The following is a 21982-nucleotide window of genomic DNA, read 5'->3' as shown; positions in this document are numbered from 1 at the left end:
AGTGTCATTTGGGGTAGTAAACATACAATGAACTAAATAACTTCAGCTCTAGAGCTGAAGTTTCCCGGTTACAAAACAGAAACTTCAACTCTAGAGCTGAACTTCAGGCCCGGCTACTAAAATAAAAACTTCAACTCTAGAGCTGAAGTTCGCCAGTTACAAAACAAAAACTTCAGCTCTAGAGCTGAACTTCAGGCCCGACTACTAAAATGCTGAAGTTTTGCGTGATTGTCTTTGCTACTTCAGCCCCGCATGCTGAAGTTATGCGAAAAAGCGGGTACGCTTGTAATTTTTTTGGCAAAGCGGGCACAAGTTAAAACGTGACACAAAAAGCGGGTATAGATGCAAATCCCCCCTTTGTATAAATACATGACCCATTATATGTAAAGAAATAAAAGCTAACTAAAGGACTAACTAAATGTGCCTAATCTGATGTACAACAAATAAATAATAATTGGGCCTGGGCCATACTGATTCAGCCTATCTCAACAGCCCCTCTCAAGTTGGAGGATGAGAGAACCCCAAACTTGCGAATATGAAGATGATGAGAAGGCCCACACAGGGTTTGGTGAATACATCTGCGAGTTGAGAAGCACCGGAAGTGTGAGACAAACTGATGAGACCTTCAACAAGCTTGGTACGAACAAAATGACAATCCAACTCAATGTGTTTGGTCCGCTCATGGAAGACATGATTGCGAGCAATGTGAATGGCAAAGATGCTGTCATAATAGAGAGGAACAGGAGAATCAGAAGATACCCCAAGATCAGATAGGACCCTACATACACAAGTAATTTCTGCCACAACCTTGCTCATAGATCTATACTCAGCTTCAGCTGAAGACAAGAGACCACTGCTTGTTTCTTGGATTTCCACTTAATAAGACTGTTACTAAGAAATATACAGAAACCAGAAACAGATCTCCTGCTATCAGGCAAGATCCCCAATCACTGTCACAATAAGCCTGCAAAGAGAGATCAGGAGAATTAGAGAAGAATAGGCCAAAGTCAGAAGTGCCTCTGAGATACCTCAACAGGTGCAAAACTGTCTTTATGTGAGGAAAGCAGGGATATTGCATGAATTGACTGAGATATTGCACAGCAAAACTGAGGTCAGGTCTGGTGTGGGTGAGGAAATTGAGCTTACCAATGAAGCTTCTATAATTTTCAGGATTAGGGAGAGGATCTCCTTCTTTAGCCTTTAACTTCACATTTAACTTAAGGGGACAAGTGATAGGAGAGCAATCAGAAGAGTTAAAAGCAACTAAAAGATCATGTATAGACTTTTTCTGATGCAAAAGAACCCTAGAAGGTGTATGAAGATCCAAAAAGGCCTTAAGAGAAGAAATTTCAGACTCATCAGTGTCAATTAATATAACATCATCCACATAGACAACCAGAATAACCATAGAGTTCCCAGAACCCCTAGTGAACAAAGAGTAATCATTGAGGGAATGTGCATAACCCCTAGAATGTAAGGATTGAGACAACTTGGCATACCACTGCCTGGAAGCCTGTCTCAGCCCATATAGAGATTTTTGAAGTTTGCAAAGTAAAGGAGAAGAAGAAGAAGAAGAAGAAGAAGAAAAAGAAGAAGAAGAAGAAGACCCAATAGAAAGACCAGGAGGGAGTTTCATAAAAACTTCCTCATCAAGATCACCATGCAAGAATGCATTGTTGACATCAAGTTGAAATATAGACCAACCCTATTTGACAGCCACATCAATAAGGGTCTTAATAGTAGATATTTTGACAACAGGAGAGAATATCTCATGGAATCAACACCCTCCACTTGAGTATCACCCCTTACAACTAATCTAGCCTTATACCTCTCTATATTCCCATCAGCTTTATACTTTACCTTGTAAACCCATTTGCAGCCAATAGGCTTTTTGCCATGGGGCAACTGAACAATTTCCCAAGTTTTGTTAGCTCCCAAGGCCTCAAATTCCTTCCTCATAACATCCTGCCACTCAGGGACAATGGATGCCTGGGAGTAGGAGTGAGACTCAGGAATATGAAGTTGAGTAATAGAAGGAGCATCATGACTGGATGGAAGAATGAGAGAAGATGAATGGCAGACAAAATCTTTAAGATAAGTAGGAGGATTATGAGGTCTAGTAGATCTTCTCAAAGGAAGATCAGAAGTAGGAGGGGAAGAAATAGGGGGATTGGAGGAAGGTGAGTGAGAACCAGAATAAGGAGAAGAAAGAACAAGGGCAGGAAGATCAAGGGAAGAAGAAGAAGAAGAAGAAGAAGAAGAAGAAGAAGGAGGAGGAGGAGGAGGAAGAGGAGGAGGAGGAGGAGGAGGAATGATAAGGACCAAAAGTGTCTGAAGATAAAAGAGAAGGGAAATTAAGTAAGCCAACAGATGAACTAAGGAAAGGGAAAATGTGTTCTTTAAAAATAACATCCCTTGAGATGAATACTGCTTTGCTAGAGAGATTATATAATTTGTATCCCTTCTTAGCAAAAGGATATCCTATAAAGACACATGGAATAGACCTAGGGTAAAATTTATTTTTATGGGGTTTGGTATCAGTAGAGTAACAAAGACACCAAAAAGCTCTAAGACGAGAATATCCAGGTACAGACCCAAACAACATTTCATAAGGAGTTTTCCCAAGAAGTAAAGTAGAAGGAAACCTATTGACTAAGTATGTGGCAGTAAGAATACAATCTCCCCAGAATTGAATATGGAGATGAGATTGAAAGAGAAGAGCTCGAGCTGTCTCAAGTAAATGTCTATGATTTCTCTCCACCACTCTATTTTTCTATGGAGTGTGTGGACATAAAGTTTGATGAATAATTCCTTTACTAGAGATATAGACAAAACCTGCAATACTAGAGCCCAATTCAAGGGCATAATCACTTCTAACTGTTTGGACTACAGACTAAAACTGAGTCTAATCCATGGCAATAAAGGCTTTGAGAAGGTCAAAAGCATTGCTCTTGGCACCCATTAGATGAGTCCAAGTGGCTCTAATATAGTCATCAATAATGGTTAGAAAGTACCTAGAGCCAGTATAGGTAGGTGTAGAATATGGACCCCATGTATCTATGTTAATCAATTGAAATATTTTAGTGGTTCGTATAGAACTGTCAGGGAAAGACAATCTTGTTTGTCTTGCTAAAGGACATATAGGACAAGTAAAAGACTATTTAGAAGAAAAAATACAGCCAATATTATTCATATGTTTCATTTTAGAGAAAGGAACATGTCCAAGTCTACAGTGCCAAGCAACATCAACATTGTTGACTTTATTAGGTACATCAATGGTATTTAAGAAAATGTATCACTAGTTGCAGGAAAAGAACAAGAAACAGAACTAGAAGTATTAACAATAGGAGAAACTGGAACAGAACACTGTTTCCCAGCAGAAGTAGCTTGTTGAAAGAGTTTGTAAAGACCATTGTCCAGCCTACCAAGCACCACTGGCTTCTTCAGTAAAGGGTCCTGTAGAGTGCAAACAGCCTTGGTAAACTGTACAATATTAGCATCATGACATAACAACTTATGAACACTAATGAGATTATATTGGAAACTAGGAATGTAAAGAACATTGTAAAGAATAAGATCAGGAAATAAGACTATAGAGCTAATATTAGTAACTTTGACTTTATAACCATTGGGAAGAGAGACTAAGTAAGGAATTGGTAAAGATTGTATATTGAAAAGCAAATTTTTAATGGAGGTCATATGATTAGATGCTCCTGAATCTATTATCCACACTATTCCATCTACTCTACTCATCATACAAACTCCATAAGACACTCCCTTTTGGGTAGGCAACATACCAACAAAGTTGGCAGACCCTATGAGGTTGGAACCAGGAGGGGAAGGAGTGATTTGGGCTTGCTGCTGAAGTAACATCATCAGTTGGGAATACTGGTCCTTGGTAAGGCCAGGCACTGCAGAGGAACTTTGACATTGAGACTGAGACACATCAGCATCACACTCCATAGTCAGAATACCAGGCATTGTGTTGGATTCAAGCTCAACATGAGCAGCTGATCTTTTGGGCCCCAAATTCTTTGTAGGTCTGAAATTGGGAGGAAAACCATGCAGTTTATAGCACATCTCAATGCTATGACCAGGTTTTTTTGCAATATTTGCATACCCTAGAAGACCTAATAGACTCAAAAGAGACCTTGGAAGGGAAATTAGGTTTTGACAAAAAGGCATTGTGAGTTGGTGTAAGGTTCGGCACACCAGCAGTGAAGGAAACAGAATTATAGGGAAATTGAGCCCCAGCAGATACCTGCCTTTGCTTCTCATCAGAGAAAAGAATACTGTAGACTGTACCAACATAAAGAAGAGGCTTCATCATTAAGATGTTACTCCTGGTTTGAACATAAGTTCATTTAGACCCATAAGGAATTGATAAGCTCTTTGTTCCTCATCCTTAGCTGATTTGGCCCCACAAGTACAAACTCTTGCACTGCTAGCTGAGATGGAGGCAATTTCATCCCACAACTATTTTATCTTATTGAAATAGGATGCTATATCAAGTGAGCCTTGAGAGATATGGGTCAGTTCCTTTTTTAACTCAAAGACCCTGGCACCATCAGCTTTACCATATTTCTCTTCTAATTCATTCCATATATCCTTAGCAAATTAAAAATACTCTACACTTCGAGCAATATCTTTAGACAAGGAGTTTACTAGCAAAGATATTACAAGATCATTGCACTTTTTCCATTGTCTTGCTAAGGGTGACACATCAAGAGCTAGTAGCACCCGTTATGAAATCAATTTTATTTCTAATAGACAAAGCAACTAACACAATGCGTCTCCATCTACCATAACATGTTCCATCAAAAGGAGTAGAGACCAAAGAAATCGCACGTACATCAGAGAGGTGAACATATAAAGGGTGACAGGGATGGGTATAATCGTTCTCATGAAACACAGTACGCGAACCAGTAGAAGATGCATGGGTTTGAGTGGGATCAGAATTACCATTTATCATATTGGCAACAAATTAAAAAAACAGCTAAATTAATGAGAAAACCAACAACTATATCACCAGAATAGGAAAAAAATAGAATAGATATATCAACCTCTTTCGCAACCGGAAAGAGAACGACCTTCAAAGATAAGGAAAAACGAAGGAGAAAACCCTAGCTCGAACAAGTGGTCAAATCCTGAAGAATATCGAACAAACCTTCAGATTTAACACCGAAAAACTCCATCGCGCGAAGAAAACCCACCGGAAATAGAAGAATCAACCGAAAATATCACCGAATCGACGAATATTATTGGACTTTGAAAAACTCAACGAAAACCGACGAGGGTAGAATCAGTCGGAAGCGTAACACTAGATGAGCACAGATCTGTGCTCTAATACCATGTTAATGTTCATCATTCTCATAGATTCAATGAAGAAGAACTTAGGGTTAAAGAAAGAGATAGAGAAAGTTCGAGATCTTTCTTATTGACTCGGCACATAAAAATGAATTCTTACTATTACAAAACCGGGTCCCTTTGTATAGAGAAATTTTCATAAAGCACTATCTTTTAGTGGCAATTAGCTCTCTATAGATACCATTTGCTATATTACGGATTATAGATACATTTTTTGTTGTTATAAGATGTATTAGATGTATTTAAGCTACTGTATTCATGAATACAATAGCAAAAATAGGCGTGAATCAGGGAAGTCCAACTAATCAGTTGTTGTATTCGAGTGTATTCGACTATATTCATGGCGTGAAATATGGGATTATAGTTGGAAAGATTATTGTATTCGACTGTATTCACGGCGTGAAACAAGGGATTACACTATTTTTAAACGAAAAGTAAATCAATTAACATAATAGACTCCTAATATAATTCAACAAACTCAATTATAACACATAAAATTTGTATTTCCAGTTATAAAAAAGATTCTCAACCGAAAAATACCCCAAACACATAGCAATCTTCAGAGAAATTATATAATACATCTGAATACATAAATTATATTAACTAAAAAAACATATGAATACATTCATGGCATATAACGAAACAGTGAATACAATGAAATACATAGAATACAGCGGGATACATTGAAATACAATGGAAAAAAAGAGACAATGAATACAATGAAATACATAGAATACAACGAGATACATTGAAATACAATGAAAAAAAGGTAACAGACTCTTCAAGTTGCTCAGCCCCAAACTCTGTCGTCTTTGTTCAAGAATAACTCTAATGTCTTCTCGTCAAGAGGGTCGCGATTCTAACTCGAAACTCTCAAAATTTAGAGCACACTTTGTCTTGAAGATCTTTGCCTTTGCTGCTTCGTTTCCCGGTGGTGCCTCTGCGAAAGATGTCATTTTTTGAATTTGGGGCTTTTTTGATTTTCTGAAAGTAGAAAGCAAGAAGAAGGAGAAATCTTATAGGTTTTTGGTGGCGTACAAGGAAATAACAAGGAAGAAAAAGAGGAGAAGAAAGCGGCAACAATCTGAAAGAATGAGAGAGAAAAATAATACAAAGAGTAATTTATGGCTTAAGGGTAGGAGGTAACCATAAATAGATATTTGATTATAAAAATCAAAAAGTAGCTATGAAATATAATTTTTAAAAGAATATTTATTTAAAATAAATAAGATATCAACCTTTACTATAGGAGGTAAAAATTCCCTTTGTATATATACATGGCCCAATATATATAAAGAAGAAAAAATGGCATGGTATAACAAATATAAAGAAATAAAAGCTAACTAAAGGACTAACTAAATGGGCCTAATCTGATGTAGTACAACAAATAAATAATAATTGGGCCTGGGCCACAGATTCAGCCTATCTCAACACATCCTAAACCTTTGCTCCACAAAAAATAATTTAAAACGCTATAATGAAAACAAGGAATAAGGTGAAGAATGAAAGAGACTTTTTTACTGTTCTTCACATTTTATCGTGCTATTTTATAATTTTCAATTCATTTGTTCTATGATTCTATGATTGAGGTAATGGAAGAAAAAAGAAAACTGTACGTTAAACAATTATATGGTAATTTTCTTTTTAAAAAAATAGCTTGGAGCGGAATCGGGTCATTGGTCCCTCTTTTTGGGATAAGGACCAAGTCCGTACCGTATTGCGTATTTGGACCATCCGACTTCGGGTATTAAATTGCCAATTTTGATTTTGATCGAAATAGGTCTACCTTTTTATTTTTTAATTTTAAAATAGGTCACTTAAATGGTGAGGCTATGCACCTGGGTTCGAATCCGCAAGCCGACGTGGAGGAACAATAAAAAGTTAAACACGCTTCACAGTTGATAAACGAAAGAGAAAAAATTCTGAATCGAGTATTTCGGTGTGGAGCCGAGCCAAGAAGAAGAGAAACAGATGAGGGAAGATAATGATATGAACGGAAAAGACGACAGTTGCTGCATCGACGGCAACAGCAAAAGCATAAATCCAATCAAAGATGCCGGAGCCGGAGGGACAGGCTCCGGCGAAGGTGAAGTAGAAGGACTATCATCATCGAAGAATAAAGGAAAGTCGTGCAAAGGATGTCTATATTATTCTTCTACTTTCAAATCCAATTCTCGCAATCCTCTCTGTCTCGGCCTTAGCCGTTCCCTTCCTCAAGGTTCCCCTTCTAACCCTTTTCGTTTTCCTTTTTTTTTCTGCCTTTTTAAAAATGTGTTGTTACTTGCTTATTGGCCATTTCTTTTGCTAATTTTTATTGCTTGCATTGATTCCTGTTTTCTGTTTTTCGTGGAATTATAAGTTTCATAATTCAGGGCTCGTTACAATTTGCAGCTTAAAATAAAGAAATTTCTCAGGTTTCTTACTGGTGAAATATTAGTACCTAATGTTCAATGGCTCAGTAGAAAATGTAGAGCTTCTAGTTTTACAGAATCCCTAATTGGTCCCAAAAGGCAATTTATCGAAGATTAGAAGCCGAATGAATAATGAGGATTCATATATCCAGCACCATCTACTTTAGGATTAAGGCATAGTTCCAAATTGGTCTGAGGTCTCTCTATATAATGTTAGTGATACATGTTACTTGTGCTGTAATACTCTAAAAAGTAAGCATTTTGGGCAGCTGAGTTAGTTCTGGTCTGGTGATTCCATGTTATGTGAACTATCCTTTTGAGGAAAAATCATTTCTGCAGGAAAACAGGAAGCTAGAATCTCTGACGTACTCAATTGTTGGTCACATAGACCTCTGCTACTGTATCTCGTTATGCATTGAATGTTCCTTTGTTGTTATCATTTATAGCATATTGAAAATTAGACCCTGTATTGAATGTGTGCTGAGACTGGTTTCTGATGTTTGATAACAAGTACCTCGGTATATTGTTGGGGAATCTGAGATGGAAGCTTCTAAAGAGGGTCGGAGCCTTACGGATTTTAGATATGCTTGTGTCGGTTATTCTGTATACTTGGATCAGAAATCTCGATCAACTGATGCTCAAGAGACACAAACAGAATTGCCAGTCTGTGTTGGCCTTGAGGTTAGCATTCTACTTTAAATGCTCAAGTTTGCTTCATGCCTTGTTTCATGTTTGATGTGTTCTCGGGTATACATGGAGAAGAAGGCAAATTAATTTCTGTAGGAGATGTCATGCTTTGACATATTAGTTTTTAGTTTTCTCTTTGTTCTGACCAGTTACCAGTATTGTGTTTATATGCAATTTAATCCTTTGAAAGAGTTATAGTAAGATATAGCCACTAATAACTTCATGTTTTTTGTATTATTTCTGTTTACTCCAAAAAATGTTGCTCAACTAACTTAGATAGCATGGCGTAGGTTTTGGTGGATAAAAGACCCACTTCAGCTGATGCAGCTCCTGCTCCTGCTCATGCTCATGCCCAAAAGAAAGAAGGTGACTGCCATGATTTCATTTTTTCCCTGCCAAAAAATTATGCGTCTGATGTAATGCTATTGGTGTAGTGTGTTACTGCTTCATATGGATGTCTAAATTTGGTTCGAACATTTTTGTACATAGGGATGTGTTCTTGTTCCAGTTTCCCGAACATTATCATTTTCCAGTAACATATTTTTCATAATTAATTACATGCTTGGTGAAAGTTTATTTTTTGCTTTACCTACTGCATTCCTTTATTTGCACCGGGTGTCCGAGTCTCTAAGAGCCCCGACTAATCCCGGGGGTGCACAGGCCCTCGGCAAGGAGTTTCCCTCAAGTGCACCACGGTTAATTCAGGTTTTACCCAATCCGATGGCCCTCAGAAATTGTTTGCACCCAGTGAGTTTCGAACTTGAGACCTTGAAAGGGAGCAAACCCCAAGGCTCAAGTCAATTGCCACCAGGCCAACCCCTGAGGGTTATTCCTTTATTGTTCTTGAAGTAAAAAATTCAGAAATATTCTTTATCAACAAATCCTCGTTGAAAACTTAAAATTACTTTTCTATTTGTTGCTGAAGAACTGTTTATCCTTGTTGTTTAAAGTCTAATGACTGTTTTAAGCTTGGAAGCCACATTATAAATAAAATAGGGTTAATTTTAGAGACCTCCCTTCAGGTTTTGCCTCATCACACTAATCTCCCTTGTGGTTTGAGATATTACGTTTACCTGCCTTATTTATCTTTTTGTAAAAATTATTTTTGATCTATTTTTCATAAATAGGAAAAAATAGACTCTGACTGATTTGCCTTTCTTCCTAACATTTGCTCTTTTGATTAATATATTTCCATGAATATCTTCTTCAATTAATTCCTTTAGAACAGAAAAAGTTACGCTAGGAGTGACTGCGTGACTGCACTTCAACTTTTTTATAGGTCTTCTCATCATCTTCTATGTAAAAGCAATTAATCTTCATACAAAGACACTCGGCGGTGCTGTGTGCACAATCTCGTCGTTTATCTTCCTCTACGAGGTCACAATGTTTGAAAAGTTAAAGTTTTTCTTTTTCCTTATTTTAATTACTACTTTCTTTTTTTTCTACTCATGTTTGGTAACTGAAACTCTACTTTCTGGTGATGTTTGGCAATTGGAATTTCTACGATTTGGTATTAAGACATCTAACTATTGTTCCTTCTATCAGAGTGTTTTTATATTTGTCATTTTCATTTAATGATTCAAATATGAAGTGCAGTGACCATACAGAAGTGGTGAAATTAGAGCTAGCAAGAGGAATTGCTTCCTTTCCTTTACCTTTTTCATTCATAGTAGTGGAAGTCATCTCAAAGATTATGTGAAAGCTCTGTTGTTGAAGAAGATGTTCATTAAAATAAATTCAAAGGAGCAAAATGTTAGGAAGAAAGGCAAATCAGTCGGATCATATTTTTTTCCCTGTTAATGAAAAATGAATTAAAATTATTGTTACAAAAATCAAAATAAGGGAGTTAAGCGTAATGTCGCAAACCACAAGGGAGGTTAGTGTGATGAGGCAAAACCTGGGGGCAGGTCTTTGAAATTTTCCCTAAAATTTATATAATGGACATCCGGCAAGATTAAGGTTATCGAATTCAACATTTTACATCCAGAATGGAATGGCTGGTTTGACCTTTTGAAGTTGTCCGTCATAGCTCTTTTCAATCAGGACAAAGAAAAAACCTATCGATGCAAGAACAATTGTGCTTGTGAAGAGATTATCAATCAGCAGTAACTTTAGCCACTTGGGACCGGGATCTATCCACTACTCCTATTTTTTTTCCCCAGCTTTTCAACCTTCAACAAACGATCTCTCGCGATTTTAAGATGTCCTTTATCTGTAGAAATTAGAAGTTTGAATGCTGATTTTTTATCATGCTGATAGAAACTTATATCTGCATAATATACTCTTATGAGTAGCCCAAACATCTCCGCACACCATTACTTGTTGGTCATTAAACTAATGTCTGAGGTTTTATCTGTGACATGTATTTTTTTTAGCTGATCTGTATCTTTTATGAGTCAAGCGAGAGTTTCTAGGAGAAGGTGGCAGACAAATTCCTAGTCCGGGTTCAAACATATCTTTTCTGGCTTCTCTGTGTGTTAACTGTTGTTACCTCTCCACGCCTTTCATGCTATTAGCATACCATGTAGGATCTTTAGCAGATGACAACCTCTAAATGTGGCATATGATTTAGTAGCTGATCATAGTTTGATATGCAATGTAATTCAGCATCTTGTTCTGTAATGTTCGTTACCCCTTGCAGTTATTTGGACTATTACGTTCTTTATGTTTTGGTTTGATCATTGGCAACCTAATTTGGTTCTTCTGTTTTCTTTGAACTTTTTTATATTTTTAAAAGATGGAAATGGAGTTCCACAGCCTCGATCACATAAACCAACTCACGCAGCTGGTGATGAGTTCCTTACCAGGCAAGCAGTGTTTGAATATTGATAAATAATGTCTGCTTCAAGTGAGGCACTGTATAGAATTGTTTGATGATGTTTGTTCCCTTGAAAATACAGGTTTACCAGGAATGCTAACTTGGTTGCAATGGGAGTAGCCAAGAACTTGCGGAAAGTGGGAAACCGTATAAAAGAAAGTGTTGATGACATCTTCTACCGGCGGCCAAAGTAGGATTCTGATCCTGAAATAGAAGAAATGGATAAAAGAGCATTGAGCTGAACCAAATAAAGTTTACGTTTGCTTCATTTGCCTTGGAATAGGTTAAAGGGGAAACATGTAATATGTCTTATGAGATTTATTTTGGTGTTTGTATTATTGATTTTTCATTTAAGGAATGCTCTTATTCCAACAATATCAAAGTAAGAATCTTTTATTTCTAGTTACTACTATTTTATAAGGTGGTAATTGTTACTAATAATTCCTTAGATTTTACTTAAAAATATAAAGTAGGAACGTCGCGTCAAAGAACCTGCATTCCTTAAATGAAAGACGCCAGGTTCTTGCCCCGTCGTTGTGGCTCAAGATAACTTCTTTTTTTCTTTCATTTTTTATTTTCGGTCAAGATAACTTCTTTAACTCTTTTTTTCTTAGCTCGATCCTATTTTATTTGATATTCCAAAATTTTCAGAATACATTTAACTGGTCATAAAATCCAAAAAGTGAATGTAATATTATCCTATTTTTTGTCTGTGTTTGGTGTGATGGAAAATAAGTGAAGTTTTTAGCGTTTAGTTGCTAGAAATGATTTTTTATCACTCTTTAGTATTCAATAAAACTGTGTGATTAACTAACATTACTACTATTAATCTTCAATAGATATTTTTTTACTCTTCAACCGAACTCAAAAAAGACATTTTAGGATTTTTTTTTTTTTTTTTTCACATTGTGAAAATTCTCTTTATTATTACCGGCAAACCTTTTACAAGGATCGAAATTATATGAGGTAAAAGGAGGATAAAAGCATATTGCATTGGTGGCGGTTTTTCCCTGAAAATGGAAGTTGAAAGGAGAAGCAAGCAAATGTTCAAACATTAAAAACAATAACCAAATAAAGAAATCCTGAACTACTATTTCATTATCCCCAAGAAAAACGTGTTCCGTCTCCTGCTCATTGATAAGAATACCATTCACTTCTACTTTTTGATTCACAAATTCAACTGTATACTCAACCACGAAGACGATTGCTTCGCATGAATTCAAATGGCCGCTTATGCGGCATGTAAACGGGTCGGGTATTTCGGACCTAAACTCGGAGCTCTTTCAGGACGCAACCAATTCCACGGCAGACTCATTTCGAACCCTTCTTTCAATGGCAAGCGCTTATTCCTCGTCGACACTCTAGCTCTTGTAATAAGTATTTCTTTTCTTTTCTTTTCTTTCTTTTTGTTCGCTTTTCATTTTTTTATCCTGCTTCTATCAGAAATTGAAATTGAAATTGAATTTGAATGATGAGTAGTATTTGCTTTTTCAGTTTTTAAATTGGCCTAAGAATGATTTTTTTTGGTTAGGTGAGAAGACTGGAAGCACAAGGGGTGCCTACGAAGCAAGCTGAGGCTATTACTGCTGCTATTACTGAGGTTTTGAATGACAGCTTGGAAAATGTTGCTCAGACTTTTGTTTCTAAAGAAGAGTTACAGACAGTATGTATATATATATTTTTAAATTTTTTATACATGTAATTTTAATTTAATCAGCTTAAACTTTGTACGAATGTGATATTATTTTCATCTATATAGCTTGAGATGATTCAAGAATCCAAGTTGTCCAAATTTAAGTCCGAAGTTCAAAGCTCTCAGGTATCCGTTCTTCACTGTAAAATTTGTGGATTCACATTTTGATGCACTGAGTATGGCTAATTTAGTTTTGCATTGATTGGTCTTAACAAATTTTACATGCCCTTTTTTTATAAAGAGATTCTGTTGGTGGAAAATTTTCTCCTTCGTCATTGTGTTTTTTGGTAAAGGTCGGGACTTGGAGTGGTTTACATGCCCTTTTTTTTTATAAAGAGATTCTGTTGGTGGAAAATTTTCTCCTTCGTCATTGTGTTTTTTGGTAAAGGTTGGGACTTGGAGTGGTATTATGCCGAATGAGTTGTTCATCCATTATGCATATGGCCTTTGGGAATTGTCAAGGCCTTTATTGAAAGAAAATGTTCTCTTCCAGAACTGGAGTGATCTTACGAGAACTCTTCACACCAGGAAGATATTATAAGGGTCTTTCTTTTTCTAGATATCACCAATGACCAACCCTTGCATGAACTGCTAAGTGCTAAGGACCCATTGATCCAATAGTCTTACATTGATTCCTTCATATGTTTCGGTTGGGTAAATATGCCAATAATGATTTGGATGGGTTTCTCCTAGCTCAAAACTAGCATTTTTGCCCTGTTAGTCCTCCAACACCTAACTAACTTAATTTTTCTCCTATGAACTAGTTGTGTACTGTACTACTATCATATAAAAGCCTGGTATTTAAGGGAGGAGGGTATAGGGGTGGGCCCATTGTCCACTGAGTTTCAAACAGTGTGCATTGGCCCTCGGGGATTTCTTGGTTTTAAAAAAAAAAAAATCATTCTGCCGGTGCATTAGAGATGTGTATCCTGTGTGACAGTTTTATCAAAATTGCGGTGTCCAATATCCTGTAGGTTCTTAAATATACTCATGTCTGCCCACTTAAATATACTCATTTCTGCCCACATACTACTAGACCTTTCTCTTAAGGAAGTTGGTTAATATATGGTCAGAAAAAATACATCTATCTGTATATTGATACTTGAGATATCAGTCTGTTCTATAATGAGCCAATCTCAGGTGTGTAATTTTTTTTTTATGATCTCAGTTGTTTAGTTGGTATGCTGATTGTATTATTTAAAACGTTTAGTGAAGAATATACTTAGTATACTTGAGCAATTATTTATATGTACACCACCTGTTCTAGTGCGGCTTCTGGGTTTAATGTCCGACTTGATGTTGCAAAAGCTCGTCTACATCTCTATCTGAGTATAGTAACATGAATTTAATCTCTTAAAATGGAAAAAAAATAGTCAATGAAACTGTAGATAGTGAGTTTTAGATTAATAATCGCGTTAGTTAGTATCATTCATGATTGAGCGTCAATATGAATTCTCTTTCCCCAAATAATCTGCTTTACATTAGCATTTGACTATTGTTTAAAATAACTATTTGAACTTCTATATCAAATATTTGCACTAGTCAAATGAAAAAATGGGAACTGCATAGTGCAAAGGGACCTGCTAGAAAGGTCCTTTTTTCTCCGTACCTTGAAACTTGATTTGACAGATGTATGAAGAGGTGATGAAGATGGTAATGTATGAGGCAATGTAAGGATTTGGTGCAAGGTCTGAGTATGTTGAGTAGGTGTAAGTTGATAACACCATTTGTACGTCAGGAGGTGAGTTTCTGGGGAAGGTGTGTGGGCTTAACAGGTGGTAGAGATTGATGATAAGGAGGGAGCCTTAGATGTGGCACAAGTGAAATTTCAGAGATGACATGCTCCTTTGATCATATGCGAAGAAAGGACGAGTTAAAAACTAAGTGACATCTGCAGATAGATATTCTAATTAGAATGAGGCAAATAGCCGTGATATCCATCCACCTCAAGAATATCCTAGAACTAATTAAAAAATTCCCTAGTTATACACTTAGAAGCAAAGTGTGTTAATTTCTCTTTCCCAAGGGTCCAAGTTATGGACAAAATGCTCTCTTCCAAATACACTAGTTGGTCGTGAATATAAAGTGTTGTAAAAAAAAACTGGAATAAGAAATCTGATCTATAGTGTAGTGAATGCATTTAATTTATGAGGTAGCAATATGTAAGAACACCATTAGCTAAAAACGTAATGGAAAATTAGAATGTACAAGCAGGCTGCATGTTGTTTCAATCGAGTGTTTATTTTCTTTCAGCTATCCTATGTTGTCGGGAAGTGCATATTAACTCAAGATGTATCCACCACACTGTGCTAAAGGAGATCTAGTCCAACTATAACAATCGTGTATGGAGAGTGCATGAGTAATGTTACGCAACACCTTCCTGATGTTCTTTGGAAGGGCAATGTAAGGCTAAGCAACCGATGTCAGTGCGGTTGCTGTCCGCCAATGAGGTCCCCTCCGCACGCTAGACTAGATTGTCAGTGCCGTGCGGGAAAACCAATATCACGAGCAATCCCGGAAGCTGAGAGAGAATTGGGTTTTGAATGATGATGATTTTATTGATGAATGAAAGCTGATTACAAAAGATGCGGTGTCGAGGGGGAGAGACACCAGTACAGAGAAATGATTGCTTGAAATGTTTTGATTGCTTGATCCCCCTAATAATGCTTAAAAAAAATAAACCAAAGTTACATGACTTGCCCTAATAAAGCTGTAGAAGCACACTGAATGAAAATGATGTAAACTAGCCTATAATTACAATGAAAAGGACTTAGTTTATTACAATGTAGAAACAAGTCCGATAGCAGCAACTTTGTCTTGCGGGTCAGGGTCTGCGCGCGCGATGCTGTTGGCGCGCACGACACTTGTTGTGTTTGCCTAAGGTTGGGCGCTGGTGCTTGGCATCAGGGTCTGTGTGCGAGGCGCTGCTGGAATTAGGGCTGTTCACTCGGATCGGATATCCGAAATCCGAACCGATCCATTCAATTTTGAATTTCGGATTTCGGATTGGATCGAATTTCGGATTATGTTTATTAAAATTTCGGATTTCGGATTGGTATATTTTAATCCAATCCAATCCGTAATCCGAAATTATTAGGACATGTATAAATACTACACTTTAATTTACATCAACCTCCAAGTTATTACCTTTACAATTGCTAGATTTAGCTATATTGGCACCATAGTACTCTCATAATTGCATAAACATGAATTTTTCTTAATGTATTGCCTCTTTTACAAAGAAAATATACATATTAGTTTAATTTTGAGGCATAATAATACGATCCGATATCCGATCCGATCCAAACTTTAAAATCCGATCCGATATAATTCGGATCGGATTCGGATTGCATTTTCTATAATCCGAAATCCGAAATTCAAATCCGAAATATGCTAAATCCGATCCGTGCACAGCCCTAGCTGGAATGGGCCTGCAGCTGGGCGCTGGCGAGGTATCAGGATTTGCGCGCGCGACATTGTCAGTGCGTGCGACGCTGTTGTCATTGGCCAGCCGCTGGGCGTTGGCGAGAGGCATCGGTGGGGCGACAGAGGCGCATGCGCGCTTGTCACTTGGCGCAGCCAAGACCATGGGGCCGACCATGGCGCTAGGCATTGCGAGGCTTGCTAGGCCGCTATGGGGCACGACCAAGGGGTCATGGAGCGTGTCTGAAAAGCAGCCCATGACATTCTCCCCCACCTGAGTTGGCACCGTCCTTAGAGCCATGTCAGGATAATGATGATGATGATGATGATGATTGGTCTAGTGGTTGATGGTTGGGAGGTCTGCGCCCCTCTGTTCTTTGAGCTTGCTTTGGTAGCGATGCAATGATTTCATGCGGCTGACATGAAAGACCGGATGGATCTTCCACCAGGATGGAGTTTTCACCTGGTATGTGGACTTTCCAATGCGTTTTTCAATGGGCAGGGGCTTTGTTGCAAGCGAGGGTCATGGGTCCTCTCTTCAAACAAGTATCGCTTTGGGATGCATAGCATTACTTTGTCCCTGCTTGATGATGGGCAAAGCAAAGATTATGTTCGGTGAACCATTTTGCCCGCTTTTGGGCTTTGACGAGATAGCTCCGCACTATCCCCATGTTGCGCTTCCCATTCGCTCGAGAAGTTGGTAGCTCGAGGAGATTTCGGCCTGGTTGATGCATTCACCGTTTGCGGGAGAAGCGGTTACTGTCCAGTAACAATTTCAAAAGGGCTTTTGTTTGTATGTTGACTCTTTTGAGAATTGAAACACAGTTGAGCAGCATCCAAGAGCCTCACCCAATGCTTCCGGGACCCGGTTGCAAAGTTGCGGAGATATTCCTCCAGCATGTCATTGAACCGGTCTGTCTGGCCATCCGATGGTGGATGGATGTCTGAGTTGTGACTCAATGTCGACCCAAAGCACTTTAAGAGATGAGTCCAAAAGTTGTTAGTGAAGCGTGAGTCGCGCCTACTAACAATGTCTTTCGGCAGGCCCCAATGTTTGACAATGTGCGAGAAGAAGAGTCGAGCTGTATCTTCTGCTGAGATGTTCTGCGGGGCTGCTATGAAAGTTGCATAGTTTGAAAACTGATCTATGACAACCAAGATGGATGCAAGATTACCGACTTGGGGCAATCCCATGATGAATCTGAGGGAAACACTTCCCCATGGTCTCTGTGGGACATGTAATGGCTGCAAGGGTCCCGTCTGTGATGAGTGATCCGACTTGTCCTTGTGGCATGGCTAACAAGTCTTCACACGCTGAGGAGCGTCACCAGTCTTTTGAGGCCGATGACATTATGGCTGATTGTTGTTGCGAAGGGTAGCCGGAACCAGGGGTTCATGTCTGTTGGCTACCTTCTCCAACTGCATGGCCGAGATGTTTCCAACGGCCATCTTTATGGGAATGCATGGTATGGTGCAGGGCTTGGCCCCGTTTTCTCCCATCATCAGAAACATGTTGGCATATGGTACCGGTATGGTGTTGGTTTACCTCATGAACTCCAAACCCACTATTATGTCGAAGTCATCTATGATTGCGATGCGCAGATCGATGCTTCCTTTGTATGGGCCAAGTTTCACTGGGACATCTGTTGCTGTTCCACCCAATGTCTGGGGTGGCGAGTTGATAGCCTTGACGCGACCTTTACTCTTTTGCACAACTAGACCCAGGCGCTCTACCTGAGTTGAAGCCAAGTAGTTATGGGTAGCACCCGTGTCTATTAATGCGTGAATGGGCTTGCCGTTCACTTTCAATTCGACGAACATTAGGGTCCTCATTTGTTTAAGAAGCCTCTGGTCCATCTTTTCCTTCCCTTTCTTGGTGATTGGGCCTGAGATTTTCTTAGGAGGACATGCACTGGTCCCCGCTAAGGCATGTGGGATAGAGCCAACAATTGCATTGACGGCGCCTACCTGGTCTGCTTCTGATGTGTCTGATGCATCTGACTCATCCTCGACAGTTTGATGAGCATTGATCTTTATGTTTGGGCATGCATTGTTCCAATGTGCCCCACCGCAATGAAGGCATTTTGAGGGAGGCTTTCTCCCCTGATTGTTGTTGATGGAGGCAGCATTGTTGGTGCTGGAGGGAGGAGTCTTAGTTTTGGATGCACTCCGATCTCCCCCGCTTTTGCTTGGGCCACCATTGCTGGGATGGTTCCCGTTGAATCCCCTCGGACAGACGGCTGGGGCCTGTCATTCTGAGTTCCCAAATGATAATCGCCAAGGCATTCTGCAGCTTGAATGGCCTTGGGCAGGGTGTCTACCCGTTGTCTCTGTAGTTCCATACGGGCATGAGGTTTCAAACCTTCTATGAATGCGAAGAGTTTGTCTTTGTCCCCCATGTCGCGTATGTTTAGCATGAGTGCGGAGAATTCGCGCACGTACTCCCGCACTGACCTGGTGTGGCGGAGCTCCCGTAGCTTTCTCGTTGCATTGTATTCCACATTTTTGGGGAAGAACTGCAGGCGTATGACTGCCTTCAATTCATCCCATGTCTGGAGAGTATCTTCACCGGCCTTGATGGCTTCGTATTTGACCCGCCACCAAAGTTTGGCATCGCCCTGAAGATATATGGCAGCAGTTGCTACCTCTTTGGATTCTTCTAAATGACCCACAGCATCGAAGTATTGTTCGATGTCGAAGATGAAATTTTCCACTTTTTTAGCATCCCGGGATCCGTTGTATGGCTTTGGCTCCGGTATCTTAAGTTTTTGTGGAATGAGGGTGAGGTTTGCTGCACCCCTGATGTGGTTGTCGCCTCCTCGAAGTAAGCTCTGTAGGACAACATTGACAATGTTGAGCTGGCCTGTCAAGTCGTCTATGGTTTGCTGCATGGCAGTTAGTCTGTCTGCCTCTTGTTCTCGATGGGCTAGATCGTCGGCACGCTCCCGTTGGAGGTCCTCAAATTTGCCATGAATATTGGCAGTTTCAATGGCTGCCGTTTGCCGGTCATCCTCAGAGTCACGACTGATGTTTGCAATGTCATTTTCAGCCTGCCGCATTCTGCGGTCCAGGTCGTCCAACCTTTGCACTAGGTTGTTATTTTGTTCAGGCACCGTATCCATGATGGGTCGTAATCGGTCAACCGGGATGAACTAGCAAATCAGAATCAAGAAACCACTAACCTCACTAACAAACTTGACCGAGTAAGTGTAATACGCAGCTATAAACTGACATTTGATACCCGGTAAATTGAACTAATCCATTCTGTCTTTTTATGTAATTATGTTATCCCAGGAAATTCATGGATTAAGGGCTCAGTTGGAAGCTGCAAAATATGATGTAATAAAATATTGTATAGGTACCCTTGTCTCTATATCTGCTGTTGGTTTGGCCGTAGTCCGTATTTTGAAGTAAGTGGCTAGAGTACAATGCTAATTATTGATAAAAAAAAATATTGTTGTTCAACATCCTTGCTGCTCAATGGATAAAGCAGAGTTGTATGACCCCTAAATCTCAATCGCATTAGCAGACATTATAATTATAGTGGACTCAGATAAACGTGCAATCCTGTTGCCTTTTTTTTTTTTTTTTGAACGACTGGTGTGTTTTATGGATCCATGCATGTGCGCTTAGAGGCTCTGGGCTCTCCCATGACTCAACCCTTCTTATCTGTGTGTTGTCGACCACATCTATAAGTTGGAGGCTACTTGGGCATTTAGGAATTTCACCCCTACATACATGGCAACAAGATAAATACATCCCCTAGCAGAAAGCTATCAATTTGGATCGATAATCACGTTTAAAGAAATCGAAAGTATTAATTTTCTAACAAAAAGTCAAAAGGGGTTTAGTTTATCTCGTAATCTTCTCTTTAAATTGATTCACGGCCTAATTTAGCGCCCTACATCAGCTTCATAATTTCCATCACCAATAAGGAAACCTAATTCAGACTAAGTTAATCCAAACTCATAAATTGATTCCCTTCCTTTCCATATATATATTGCACATGTTTTCAAACATTTGTCTCCCATTTCTTTCCTAGGGAATATTTTTAATGCAGTAGTCATTTATAATTTTGATATACAAAAATTAAATGCTAATCAAGTTATACTATCCAAAAAATACTTACGCTTACTGGTCACTTTGCATAACCCATTTGTTCTCATTTATAAAAATAAAATTTATAAATTTGGAAAATAACATGTATAATAATATACATACCGAAGCTTGGAATATAACCTCATAATTGCAATAATATATGTTGTATAAATCATGTATAAATTTTAATAAGCTATGTATAAATTATAATAGATAAATTATACACAGTAAATCATGTATAAATTATACCAGATAAAATACTAAGTAAAAACCATGTATAGGTTAATGTATATTTTATCATAAATTCTTGAGCTATTGTGTATATTGATTGTGTATTATTAATGTTAATAATAGTATATAATAAATATTGTTACACCCCATGTTTTTGTACACAAAAGTACGTCGTAAGTCAATTGATGTAAACTCCGAGATGGGATCATCTCTGAAAGTACATAAAGTAAGTTAATCATGTTACCTTGGCGGTTACAAATATTTAAGATCATGAACAACAAGTACTAAGAGGGTTGGAAGGCTTAGAAGCTAAATGAATCGAAGAAAATAAATTTCGTCGAAAGTCGACAAGTTTGAAATATTATAACATATATTTTTGGGGTGAGACTAGGGTGCTTAACATGATAAGGAGGTTATGTTATGAGTTATTTTAATCGTATGATAAACGTGTATTACGTTTTGAAGTCATGCGAGTTATGGAACAAAAGTTGACAAATGTCATCACAAGTTACATTCATAAATGTGCTGAAAATTAGGTCAAATGTAGATGTGTTTTTATCCAAATATACTTGGAATTAAGGGATGATCCATTTATCAAATTTGAAGATATACGAGTCTAGTTTCTAACGAATTAAACCATTTGTCGATACAATATCAGAGTAGAGAGATATTTGCATTTTTGCGAGACTGTGCAAGCAGCTCCCTATGGGACCCACTTAGGCGGTTGAGATATCTTGATATATATGTGACACCTACAGCCTATTTTACCTCATTCTCTTTCACTCTCTTATATATATATATATATATATATATATATATATTATGCCTAAATTAAATTTTTACTAATTCTTTTTCACCTTCTTCAATCCCTAGACACCTAAAAACTTTCTCTCAAAGTTCTCTCATGATCCAAGACTCAAACCAAGGGCAAACAACACAAATCAAGATTGGGAATCCCTTGGCGCTAGTGAGTTTCTTGTTCTTCTTGTGGTTGCTGATTTTGGTGTGGTTCCAGCTCGTGTGGGAATTGTTTAAAGTGGTTTAAGTTTTGTAAAATACTCTCTTAGGGTTTTCATATCAACCCTAGGCATTTAAAGTCTTCCAAAGTGATTCTAATGTCGAGAAACCCGAATTGATTGCTAGTTTCACTTCCTTGTTCTTATAGCTGTTTTGGAGGATTCTTCAAGTGAAGTAACCTCAGATTTTGTGTTGTTCTTATTTATTAAGGTAATAATCATTTTCTACTTCATATAT

General features: G+C 38.3%; 2 protein-coding genes across 3 annotated transcripts; both read left to right on the top strand.

Moving 5' to 3' along the window:
• The first annotated feature begins 7207 nt into the window (after window positions 1-7207).
• LOC107815321 (uncharacterized) lies at window positions 7208-11665 on the top strand. The gene is made up of 5 exons (XM_016640879.2): window positions 7208-7585; window positions 8290-8459; window positions 8756-8831; window positions 11203-11272; window positions 11366-11665. Exons 1-5 carry the CDS (start codon window positions 7339-7341, stop codon window positions 11475-11477), a joined length of 675 nt encoding a protein of 224 aa, XP_016496365.1. The 5' UTR covers window positions 7208-7338; the 3' UTR covers window positions 11478-11665.
• A 555-nt stretch (window positions 11666-12220) lies between these two features.
• Window positions 12221-19964, top strand: LOC107815322 (uncharacterized). 2 transcript variants are annotated; one of them, XM_075249966.1, is made up of 4 exons: window positions 12221-12618; window positions 12815-12946; window positions 13043-13102; window positions 19694-19964. In XM_075249966.1, exons 1-4 carry the CDS (start codon window positions 12517-12519, stop codon window positions 19811-19813), a joined length of 414 nt encoding a protein of 137 aa, XP_075106067.1. In that variant the 5' UTR covers window positions 12221-12516; the 3' UTR covers window positions 19814-19964. The 2 variants fall into 2 exon arrangements, with proteins under 2 accessions (XP_075106067.1, XP_016496366.1); XM_016640880.2 differs by having other exon boundaries at window positions 12261-12653.
• Window positions 19965-21982: the final 2018 nt, after the last annotated feature.

The sequence above is a fragment of the Nicotiana tabacum genome, chromosome 3 (assembly GCF_000715075.1).
Source record: "Nicotiana tabacum cultivar K326 chromosome 3, ASM71507v2, whole genome shotgun sequence".
NCBI lineage: Eukaryota > Viridiplantae > Streptophyta > Magnoliopsida > Solanales > Solanaceae > Nicotiana > Nicotiana tabacum.
This window is presented reverse-complemented; position numbering and strand designations above follow the sequence as displayed.

Bases quoted from the DNA above. Each gene is read 5' to 3' on its own strand.
- LOC107815321 (XM_016640879.2), top strand. From the start codon at position 7,339: ATGAGGGAAGATAATGATATGAACGGAAAAGACGACAGTTGCTGCATC. The intron at 8,460-8,755 runs GTTAGCATTCTA...AGCATGGCGTAG, and splicing joins CAGTCTGTGTTGGCCTTGAG to GTTTTGGTGGATAAAAGACC. The intron at 11,273-11,365 runs GCAAGCAGTGTT...TTGAAAATACAG, and splicing joins GGTGATGAGTTCCTTACCAG to GTTTACCAGGAATGCTAACT.
- LOC107815322 (XM_016640880.2), top strand. From the start codon at position 12,507: ATGGCCGCTTATGCGGCATGTAAACGGGTCGGGTATTTCGGACCTAAA. The intron at 12,947-13,042 runs GTATGTATATAT...TCATCTATATAG, and splicing joins CTAAAGAAGAGTTACAGACA to CTTGAGATGATTCAAGAATC. The intron at 13,103-19,693 runs GTATCCGTTCTT...ATGTTATCCCAG, and splicing joins CCGAAGTTCAAAGCTCTCAG to GAAATTCATGGATTAAGGGC.